Here is a 10,017-nt window from a genome sequence, read left to right on the forward strand (position 1 = left end):
TAGAACTGAAGAAGTCTTTTGGATTAGATGTAAAATGTACTCAAAAAACTTAAGTCTAGTCATGTTCCTCTGAGCTCTTAGGACGAAACAGCAGGTAAGGAATAGACTTGTAGTCAAGACCACCTAAACCAAAACCAAGACAATACCAAGATCAGAGTGTATCGAGACCAAGACAAGACCAAAACCAATACAGACTGAGTCAAGACCGAGACAAAAAAGTCTTTAAGCTGCAGCCAGATGCTGCTTCGTTTACTGGTGTCAGGCATATTTATGTGTTTTTGCTTTCGCACAGCCCTCACTGCTGTCTACTGTCTCACTCATTCACTGAGAGGACAGACGCACGCTCCACTTGATTGTCGCGTCTCTCACTCTCTCCGTTTTTCACATAATGATATTATCCTATATCCTCGCACGTGATTGGCCACAATATGGAGGGATTGGAGCATAGCTGAGCCACTGTGTGAGAGCTGAGCAGCAAAAGGAAATTAAGTGAGGAGCCGGCTCTTCTGATTCACTACAAAGCTCTCTCTAAGCACGGCTCTTAGAGCTGACGCTTTTGCGCATGACACTTCATATGGGAAAAAATATACAACACTTGTGCAGGACACCTTAAACTAGTTTTTTAATTAAGCAGCAAGGCAGAACAAAGTCGGGCTGTATCAAGACACACGGACTAAACCCAAATTCAACCAGACCCAGAACTGATCCGGAATTAAAACAGGACTACAACAGTTTAAAATCAGGACTACTTAGGACGTAACCAAGACAGAACCAGAATCAAAACTAGATGATAGTAGCACTAAAAATCATCATAGACCTGCACTACACTCATTTCTTAATTCTACCAAAGTCCACTATTTAGATTCAGAAATGTTTATATAATTATTTATCCTTGTTGTGCAAACAAGCCTGCAAAACTTAATAACTATAGAATTTGAAAAGTAACAAACGGTATCTAAAAAGATACACTAGGTACTGGATACATGTAATGATGAGTTTTGACAAACAACCATGTGACTAACAGGTGTGTCTCACCTGCTCTTGTTCCTTCTCTGTTCCTCTCTCTCTCTCTATGCTCCTCTCTCTCCCTCTGTTCCTCTCTCTCTCTGTTCCTCTCTCTCCCTCTGTTCCTCTTTCTCTCTCTGCTCCCTCTCTCTCCCTCTGTTCCTCTCTCTCTCTCTCTCTGCTCCTCTCTCTCCCTCTGTTCCTTTCTCTCTCTCTGTTCCTCTCTCTCCGTCTGTTCCTCTCTCTCTCTTTCTGCTCCTCTCTCTCCTTCTCTGTTCCTCTCTCTCCCTCTGTTCCTCTCTCTCTCTGCTCCCTCTCTCTCCCTCTGTTCCTCTCTCTCTCTCTCTCTGCTCCTCTCTCTCCTTCTCTGTTCCTCTCTCTCTCTGCTCCCTCTCTCTCCCTCTGTTCCTCTCTCTCTCTCCCTCTGCTCCTCTCTCTCTATGCTCCTCTCTCCCTCTATGCTCCTCTCTCTCCCTCTGCTCCTCTCTCTCTCTATGCTCCTCTCTCTCCCTCTGCTCCTCTCTCTCTCTATGCTCCTCTCTCTCCCTCTGCTCCTCTCTCTCTCTGCTCCTCTCTCTCTCCCTCTCTGTTCCTCTCTCTCCCTCCTGTTCTTCTCTCTCTCTCTGCTCCTCTCTCTCTCCCTCTGCTCCTCTCTCTCTCTCCCTCTGCTCCTCTCTCTCTATGCTCCTCTCTCTCCCTCTGCTCCTCTCTCTCTCTGCTCCTCTCTCTCTCTGCTCCTCTCTCTCCCTCTGCTCCTCTCTCTCTCTGCTCCTCTCTCTCCCTCTGGTCCTCTCTCTCTCTGCTCCTCTCTCTCTCTCTATGCTCCTCTCTCTCCCTCTGCTCCTCTCTCTCTCTGCTTCTCTCTCTCTATGCTCCTCTCTCTCCCTCTGCTCCTCTCTCTCTCTGCTCCTCTCTCTCTCTCTATGCTCCTCTCTCTCTCTGCTCCTCTCTCTCTCTGCTCCTCTCTCTCTCTATGCTCCTCTCTCTCCCTCTGCTCCTCTCTCTCTCTGCTCCTCTCTCTCTCCCTCCTGTTCTTCTCTCTCTCTCTCTCTGCTCCTCTCTCTCTCCTTCTGCTCCTCTCTCTCTCTCTGTTCCTTTCTCTCGCTCCCTCTGCTCCTCTCTCTCTCCCTCTCTGTTCCTCTCTCTCCCTCTGTTCCTTTCTCTCTCCTTCTGTTCCTTTCTCTCTCTCTATGCTCCTCTCTCTCCCTCTGCTCCTCTCCCTCTCTGCTCCTCTCTCTCCCTCTGTTCCTCTCTCTCTCTCTCTGCTCCTCTCTCTCCCTCTGCTCCTCTCTCTCTCTGCTCCTCTCTCTCTCTCTATGCTCCTCTCTCTCCCTCTGCTCCTCTCTCTCTCTGCTCCTCTCTCTCTCCCTCCTGTTCTTCTCTCTCTCTCTCTCTGCTCCTCTCTCTCTCCTTCTGTTCCTCTCTCTCTCTCCCTCTGCTCCTCTCTCTCTCCCTCTCTGTTCCTCTCTCTCCCTCTGCTCCTCTCTCTCTCCCTCTCTGTTACTCTCTCTCCCTCTGTTCCTTTCTCTCTCCCTCTGTTCCTTTCTCTCTTTCTATGCTCCTCTCTCTCCCTCTGCTCCTCTCCCTCTCTGCTCCTCTCTCTCCCTCTGTTCCTCTCTCTCTATGCTCCTCTCTCTCTCTCTGCTCCTCTCTCTCCATGCTCCTCTCTCTCTCCCTCTGTTCCTCTCTCTCTTTGCTCCTCTCTCTCTATGCTCCCTCTCTCTCCCTCTGTTCCTCTCTCTCTCTCTCTGCTCCTTTCTCTCCCTCTGTTCCCTTCTCTCTCTCTGTTCCTCTCTCTCCGTCTGTTCCTCTCTCTCTCTCTCTGCTCCTCTCTCTCCTTCTCTGTTCCTCTCTCTCTCTCTGTCTGCTCCTCTCTCTCCCTCTGCTCCTCTCTCTCTATGCTCCTCTCTCTCCTTCTGCTCCTCTCTCTCTCTCTGTCTGCTCCTCTCTCTCCCTCTGCTCCTCTCTCTCTATGCTCCTCTCTCTCCCTCCGGTTCCTCTCTCTCTCTCTCTATGCTCCTCTCTCTCCCTCTGGTCCTCTCTCTCTATGCTCCTCTCTCTCCCTCTGCTCCTCTCTCTCTCTCTGCTCCTCTCTCTCTCTATGCTCCTCTCTCTCCCTCTGCTCCTCTCCCTTTCTGTTCCTCTCTCTCCCTCCGGTTCCTCTCTCTCTCTCTCCCTCTCTGCTCCTCTCTCTCCCTCTGTTCCTCTCTCCCTCTGCTCCTCTCTCTCTCTATGCTCCTCTCTCTCCCTCTGCTCCTCTCCCTCTCTGTTCCTCTCTCTCCCTCCGGTTCCTCTCTCTCTCTCTCTCTGCTCCTCTCTCTCTCCCTCTCTCTCTCTCTGTCTGCTCCTCTCTCTCCCTCTGTTCCCCACTGTCTCTCTCTGTTCCTCAACAGGGCATAACATGAATCCTACTGCAAGATAAAATATCTGAAGAAGGTCCTGAGGTGCACGAGAAGATTATCTTGAATGTGATATTGATTTAAATAACAGATTTTCTTTTTAGTTGTGTTTTAGTGAAAACATGAAACAAACTTGTGGTGGTAGTTTTGGTCCTTTACCAACGTGTTTAAGGTTTTGTTCTGACCATTTTATACTATTTAGCATCTTTCTGACTTTGATGGAGAAGCAACATTAAAATGGTTAATAAATGCATTCCAGTAATAAACAACAATAAAACTCACAGCGTCTTTGGTACCACTCAGTTAACCGGGAGTGGATTGCAGCAGCTGCAGGAACCTCTGGATTATTGGCTAGATTAGCACTTTGAGTCAAATGCTGCTGCTTCAAGCCCTCGGCTGAGTATTGCAGGACAAAACTGTAACATTTTACACACACACACACACACACACACACACACACACGCACACACACAGTAGTAAGTGGGAGTAGTTCCTGGTTGGTTGAGCAGGAGGCTCAGAGACGCCACTACAGTCTCCCATGGAGCTGGGCGTGGGGGAGAAAGTGGTGTGTGTGTGTGTGTGTGTGTGTGTGGGTGGGTGGGTGGGTGTGTAGGGGGCCGTTAGATTGTGGCGGGTGGAGGGGAGAGGGTGTCCTTGGCAGACAGACAAACAGTTTGATTGGTACGAGCATCGCTCTGTCCATTGTTTGTTCATTCTGTTTCTTCATTAGTTCAAATGTTTCACCCAGCTCAGGACAGAACACAACACGTGTTTAAATAAATGTGCTCATCCTTTTTCGGCTTTGTCAAACTTTCAATTTGTGAAGACAAAGGTGGAGAAAATGTTCCGTGTTTTACAAACCTGACGTTTTAAACTAAATTTTGGCCACATTTCATTTATTTTTACAAGAAAACGTATTATAATTCTGTTCTCTTTAAAATTCCATTCTTTTTATTAAAATATCAAAGTCTATTCTTTTTTCTCAAAATTTCAGCTGAATGCCTTTTCAAAATGTTATAAATTAAACAGCAGTTGCCTCACAGCACTTTGTATTATAAGCTAAAAACCTTTCAATAAAACAGAGAAGCTAAATAAATGATGTAATTAATGTCTTTATTGAGTGAGCACTTTAACACCCTGAAGTTCACACTGATTTGAAATGTTGCTGCATCCCTAAGACATCAGATTGCTGGGTTACAAAACCTCATGTTAGACCCCCTTCCATAGTGACCCATCCTAGACCTGAGCCCCTTCCTCCTCCTCCTCCTCCTCAGTGAGTTGTTGTTAAGTTCAGCCACTAATCGTTCTGGTTGGGACTGTGGTTGGCTGCCTTGCCGCTGTCTTGCCCTCAAAGACACACACACACACACACACACACACACACACACACACACACACACACTAAATGTGTGTAATCATGTTTTGTCTCCTTTGTTGGCAAACTTAATTATAAATGTGTCATCTCATTTATGGTATTTGTGTTTCACTACTTCTGTGTGTGTGTTTGACAAAGAAGCTTCTCAGTTCTCAGTGAAGAACAATGGAACCTCTCTGATTACATCTCCCTGTACAGACAGACAGGGTGTGTGCGTGTGTGCGTTCAGTGGGAGGAAAGGGTGGCAGTTGTAGAGATTGAAGGGAGGGTGGGGGGGAAAGTTTGGACCTCCCCTCTCCGTGTTGTCTCTCAAACAGCCTGGTGTTTCGTCATTGGTTAAATCCTCAAGCCTGTATTTATGCGATTGGTCAGGGCGGGGTATATATACACAGCATGGGTCGGTCAGATCTGGCCACAGGTTTCCAAACTTTCAAAGTGAGCAGACAGCGAGGGAGACGGTGTGTCGGAGGGCCCGAGTGACAGAGTGAAATCAAACTGTGGACAAACCGCAGAAGCAAACAGAAAACCTAGAGTGGACAAAGAAAGCAGCAGAGTCACTGCGGATCGTTTTCAGGGGAAATCCTGCACCACAACGGGTTTGTTTTCTATTCTTGTCTCCCCCTCCTCTCACATCTCGATGCTTTGCTTTGGTATTTGTGCTCTGAGACCAAATTCCTCTGATGCTTCTCTCCTCTGTCGGCTGAAGTATTTTCAGTTTCAGTTTTTGTCCAGAACTTTGCAGACCAACAAACTGAGACAGACATTTGCAGAATTTGACCTGGACTAAACCTTTTCTGGGATGAATTTAACCAAGCCTAGCCTTTCTAGAGTCAGCCAGGTGTCTCTTGGGGGCCCCTGGACTTCAAGGACCCCGAGTCCTGCTTCTGAAATGGGTTTTGAACAGAAGCTCTCTGAGGATTGCAGTTCTCCAGACAGAACTGGGAATATGAGGAGAGGGGAACCAAGGATGTGTTTGACGCACAGTTCAGGGGGACAGAGTCCTGATCTGAACCGGGCTGGAGGCATGTCAGCGGGTGATGGGAAAGCTGCAGGGGCTGAGCAGAGGATTCGCAGGCCAATGAATGCCTTCATGGTCTGGGCTAAAGATGAGAGGAAGCGGCTGGCCCTGCAGAACCCGGACCTACACAACGCTGTGCTCAGCAAGATGCTCGGTAAGACAAACAAAGAGACCAACTCAGTGGAGAGCCAAAGATCTGATCTTTGTAGTCATCAATTTCAGTAAAAGCACCAAAGTGAGGAGTCGTCGTATTGGAAATTTAAATATCTGACCACTTTCATTTTAGCAGTTTTCAGTGTGACACACCAGAAAGATCATCAAACACAGACCATAAATAGCCTCATTTCTGTTCAGGACAAATTAAAAGTCTGATTCCTCAGCTCTACATTACCAAGCCAATATGTATGTTGCTGCATCTGGGCTCATTGCACATGCCATGTTTGCCTCTAAACTCTTTACTGTGAGTTTACTTCAAATGCTGTTAAAATAACCTCCCAAGTAGCTCTTGACATCCATCAGTGTGTAAGACACATCTCCAAAAACAGGACGAACTGAGAGTCAAAGCACTTCATGCATGTCACAGGACATTAAGGTCCTTCTTTGAATGCCTACACGTAGCTGTAGATGGAGCTGCTCAAGGCTGTCAGTGCTGTAGAGTATTTTGACATGTTATAGGCCGAGCAGTAAATAATAAAATGATCTATCAGACTGATTGTAATCTGTTTGACAGTGAGTTGCAAAATGAATTTGAACAGCAGTGCTGTTCTTATATGCCCCCTTTCTCTCATCTAAGAAGACCAAAATATGGTTGAAATTTTTAAAAATATTTAACTCCTCTTCTTGCAGGTCAGTCGTGGAAGGCCCTGAGCGCTGTAGAGAAGCGACCATTCGTAGAGGAAGCAGAGCGTCTTCGTGTCCAACACCTCCAGGATCACCCAAACTACAAGTACCGACCTCGCCGCAAAAAAACCACCAAGAAGCTTAAACGTGTAGAACCCGGGCTTCTGCTGCACAGCTTAGCCCAGGGTGGGGCACCAGGCTTGGGTTTAGGACCTGGTGTCAGTCCTTTGGGTGCAGAAAATGTTACTGGAGGTTCTGCTTACGGGCATCCAGGTGTCCAGCCTCCACATCATCACTCTCATCACCTGCTTCCATCTCTGGGCCATTTCAGGGACCTCCAGGCCTCAGGACACTCAGAGCTAGAAAGCTATGGCTTGCCCACTCCAGAAATGTCCCCACTGGACATTCTGGAAGATGGAGCTGGGGAATCTGTGTTTTTCCCCCAACATATGCAGGAGGAGGGAGGGATGGGAGTTTGGAGTGGGTACCAACACCACCTTCACCATCATAATCAGCATTACACCCACCACTACAACAACCACAGCCACCACAGCTCCATACACGGCCAGGGTTCAGGAATGACTTTAAGCACCAGAATGACTTCTGCTGAATCAAATATGATGTCGAGCATGAGCTCTGTCACTTCACTCAGCTCCAAGCTAAATCTCACGCATGTTTCTGGTCACCAGGTCACTTTAAGAAGTCCCGTAAAGTGCCCGCCACCACTGCCGGATCCTTCCTCCCCAGTTTCATATCACCAGCCCTGCAACAGCCTCTCTGAGCCAATAAAATGCCACCAGCCCCCACTGAGCTCTGCTCCTGTTGGTTATTTCAGTCAGCTATATGGAAACGGCACCCCTAAAGCTCCTCATTTCACTTCTTCTCATCTGGGGCAGCTTTCACCTCCTCCTGAAACGACTTCTTCCTGCTCAACCTCATCCATTCCCCCTCCATCCACTTTCCCTCCCTCTGTGAATTTGGATAATTCAAATCTGGATTCCTCTGGCCAGCTGGGGGCTTCGTCTGCTGAATTTTGGGCTGAAGTGGACAGGCATGAATTTGACCAGTATGTAAATGTTCGGAGAAATCGAGATGAGGCTTATGGATTGGGCGGGGAATGTGGTGGTGTGTCCAAGGTTGTGGGTGGCCGTAGTAGCAGTATTGCTGGAAGTAGCAATAATAGTATTGTTAGTAGTGCAGTTAATAGGGATGTTGGTGGTGTGGTGGGTGGCGTTGGTGGGTGTGATGATGGAAGCAGCCCTCTTATATCTGCTCTGTCTGATGCAAGCAGCGCTGTCTATTACAGCACCTGTATCACTGGATAAATACTCTGAAATGTATGATGAGACAACATACAAAGGAAGTATACTGGAAAAACTATTTGGGTCATACTTTATTCAAAGCATTTCAAAGAGCCCTTCACTAGCTTTCAAATCTTTAGGTTTCAGGAACCCTTATGTGTGTTGACATGCCTTTAAGTACCACATGTTCAATGTTCAGTTATTTTAGTTCTTGGTATGTTGTAGAAAAGAAAGCATTTGAAATCAGGAAAATAATCTCAGTTGGGCTTCACAACAATTTCTGTCATATTTTTTTGTTGATTGGGAACATGAAAAATTAGCTCAGTGAAACACTTCCAAGATTCATTTACAGTATTTTTCTTAGTGTTGTTGGGAAAGTTAGGGGCAAACACCAACATGTCAGATATCTGTCTAACCTATCAGAATGTTTCACTTTTCAGGCCGTTGTATGTTCCCTGTCGGGAAACATCCCTGTCAGACTCTACTGACATACATGGGTGTGTGCTGATTCCAAGAACACTCTTTCTAACTAGCTTCTCTGATATATCTTTAACTGGGGTTAGTTTAAAACTTTAGCACTGTCTATTTCTGATCACAGGTCATGATTGTATTCACGGCCTTTGCAAGTAATCAGCTCTATTCATACAAAGCAACCTCACACAAACAGATGTTGGAGATCAGTCGCACAGTCATGAACTTTGGGAACATTGGTTTGATGTAGATGTTTACTGTATACTTTTGAAGATGCTATGCTTCTTGACAGGATGTGAAGGAGAAAGTGAAACTATGAAATGTTCTCTATGCACTGGGTTTGATGTCTTGTTTCATATATAGAAGTAAAAATACTCATAATTTGAAATATGTTTTTGTGACTGTTTGTCTTGTTTTTTTCTGTCTTCTTTACTGAATCTTATTTTTCTTAAAGGAAAAAAAGAAATTATATTTTCTTGCTGAGAGTTTGATGAGTTGATTGATATAATTCTAATATTCATGTGTTCAGTGCTGGAGTTAATTAGCCCAGCTAAGCATAAGAACAAGAAAGCGTTGTGTTCGTCAGAAAGTGTGATAAATATATTTATTCTGTTACATGCGTCTGATCTGGGGTTGTTGGTTTTTTTTAATTTAAACTATGAAAAGAACTATAAAATGTTAATGTAATGTATCATAGGGCATCTGCTTGTCATATATTTTCCCCTGTCCCTGCCTGACACCCTCTGTTCCTCTTCCTATCATGTTCTTACCTAGCAGGGCTTGCTCTGTTTTATTTGTGTGTTTTTTCTGTTTTGAAGCAAAGAGAAATCTTTGTTATGTAATATTTCATGTATAAATCGAATAATTGCTCATGTAAAGGTTCCGGCAGATCTTTTGGTGAGTTCAGTTTTTGCCCACTCAGAGCCGTTGCAAACCTGACACAAAGAGATGATGCATGTGTGAACTGTGTAACCTTCATTTCAAAAGTGTTGGAGAAGTGCTTTTCCACTGAACTTTGTTTGCCATTCATCTATTATGAACTTATAAAGTGATGATGTCCTATAGATGTTACGTTTTGCTAAATGAGTAACTTATCCTGCCAACATTTAAATGAACATAAATTAGTGGTTTTGTTCCTACTGAGAAAATGAAAAATCATCACCCACTCTGTATGTTTACATAGCATCGTTTTGTATACAGTGGAAACAAAAACCAGAAGTCTCTTCTCAAAGGGCTCACATCTGTTCTGCATCAGTCCTAAAGACAATGCCGTTTTTTCTTTTCTCTACATGAAACTGAAGGACAGCGTCAAGGATATGTACAGTGAAAACAGTTAAATTCACCACACTGATCCCTATGGCCTTTTCCAAATATTTTCTATTAGAGGATAAGCCCCAAGGAAGCTAAATATTAAAAAATAAAATAATAAAAGCCGTGTACATCTGCATTTGACATTCTTTCATGTTGACACCAAACAGAGCTGTGTTTCCATTTTAATTTACTGTGACACACAAAGACATCAGAGAGACGGGCGTTTTTTGGAGCCGTGCAGTAACTCTGGGGCTTTTGGTAATAATTATCTCAAGGAAAAAAAGAAACACCCAAGAT

The 10,017-nt window shown here is 45.2% G+C and overlaps 1 protein-coding gene across 1 annotated transcript; it reads left to right on the forward strand.

Moving 5' to 3' along the window:
- Window positions 1-5,195: 5,195 nt before the first annotated feature.
- On the forward strand, window positions 5,196-9,475 carry sox18 (SRY-box transcription factor 18). The gene is made up of 2 exons (XM_004567630.2): window positions 5,196-5,951; window positions 6,644-9,475. The coding sequence occupies exons 1-2, from the start codon at window positions 5,579-5,581 to the stop codon at window positions 7,960-7,962; spliced, it is 1,692 nt and encodes a 563-aa protein (XP_004567687.2). The 5' UTR covers window positions 5,196-5,578; the 3' UTR covers window positions 7,963-9,475.
- Window positions 9,476-10,017: the final 542 nt, after the last annotated feature.

This window comes from Maylandia zebra, linkage group LG20 (genome assembly GCF_041146795.1).
Source record: "Maylandia zebra isolate NMK-2024a linkage group LG20, Mzebra_GT3a, whole genome shotgun sequence".
NCBI lineage: Eukaryota > Metazoa > Chordata > Actinopteri > Cichliformes > Cichlidae > Maylandia > Maylandia zebra.

Coding starts and splice junctions, on each gene's coding strand:
- sox18 (XM_004567630.2), top strand. CDS start 5,579: ATGAATTTAACCAAGCCTAGCCTTTCTAGAGTCAGCCAGGTGTCTCTT. Junction 5,952..6,643: donor TGTGCTCAGCAAGATGCTCG/GTAAGACAAACA, acceptor CTCTTCTTGCAG/GTCAGTCGTGGAAGGCCCTG.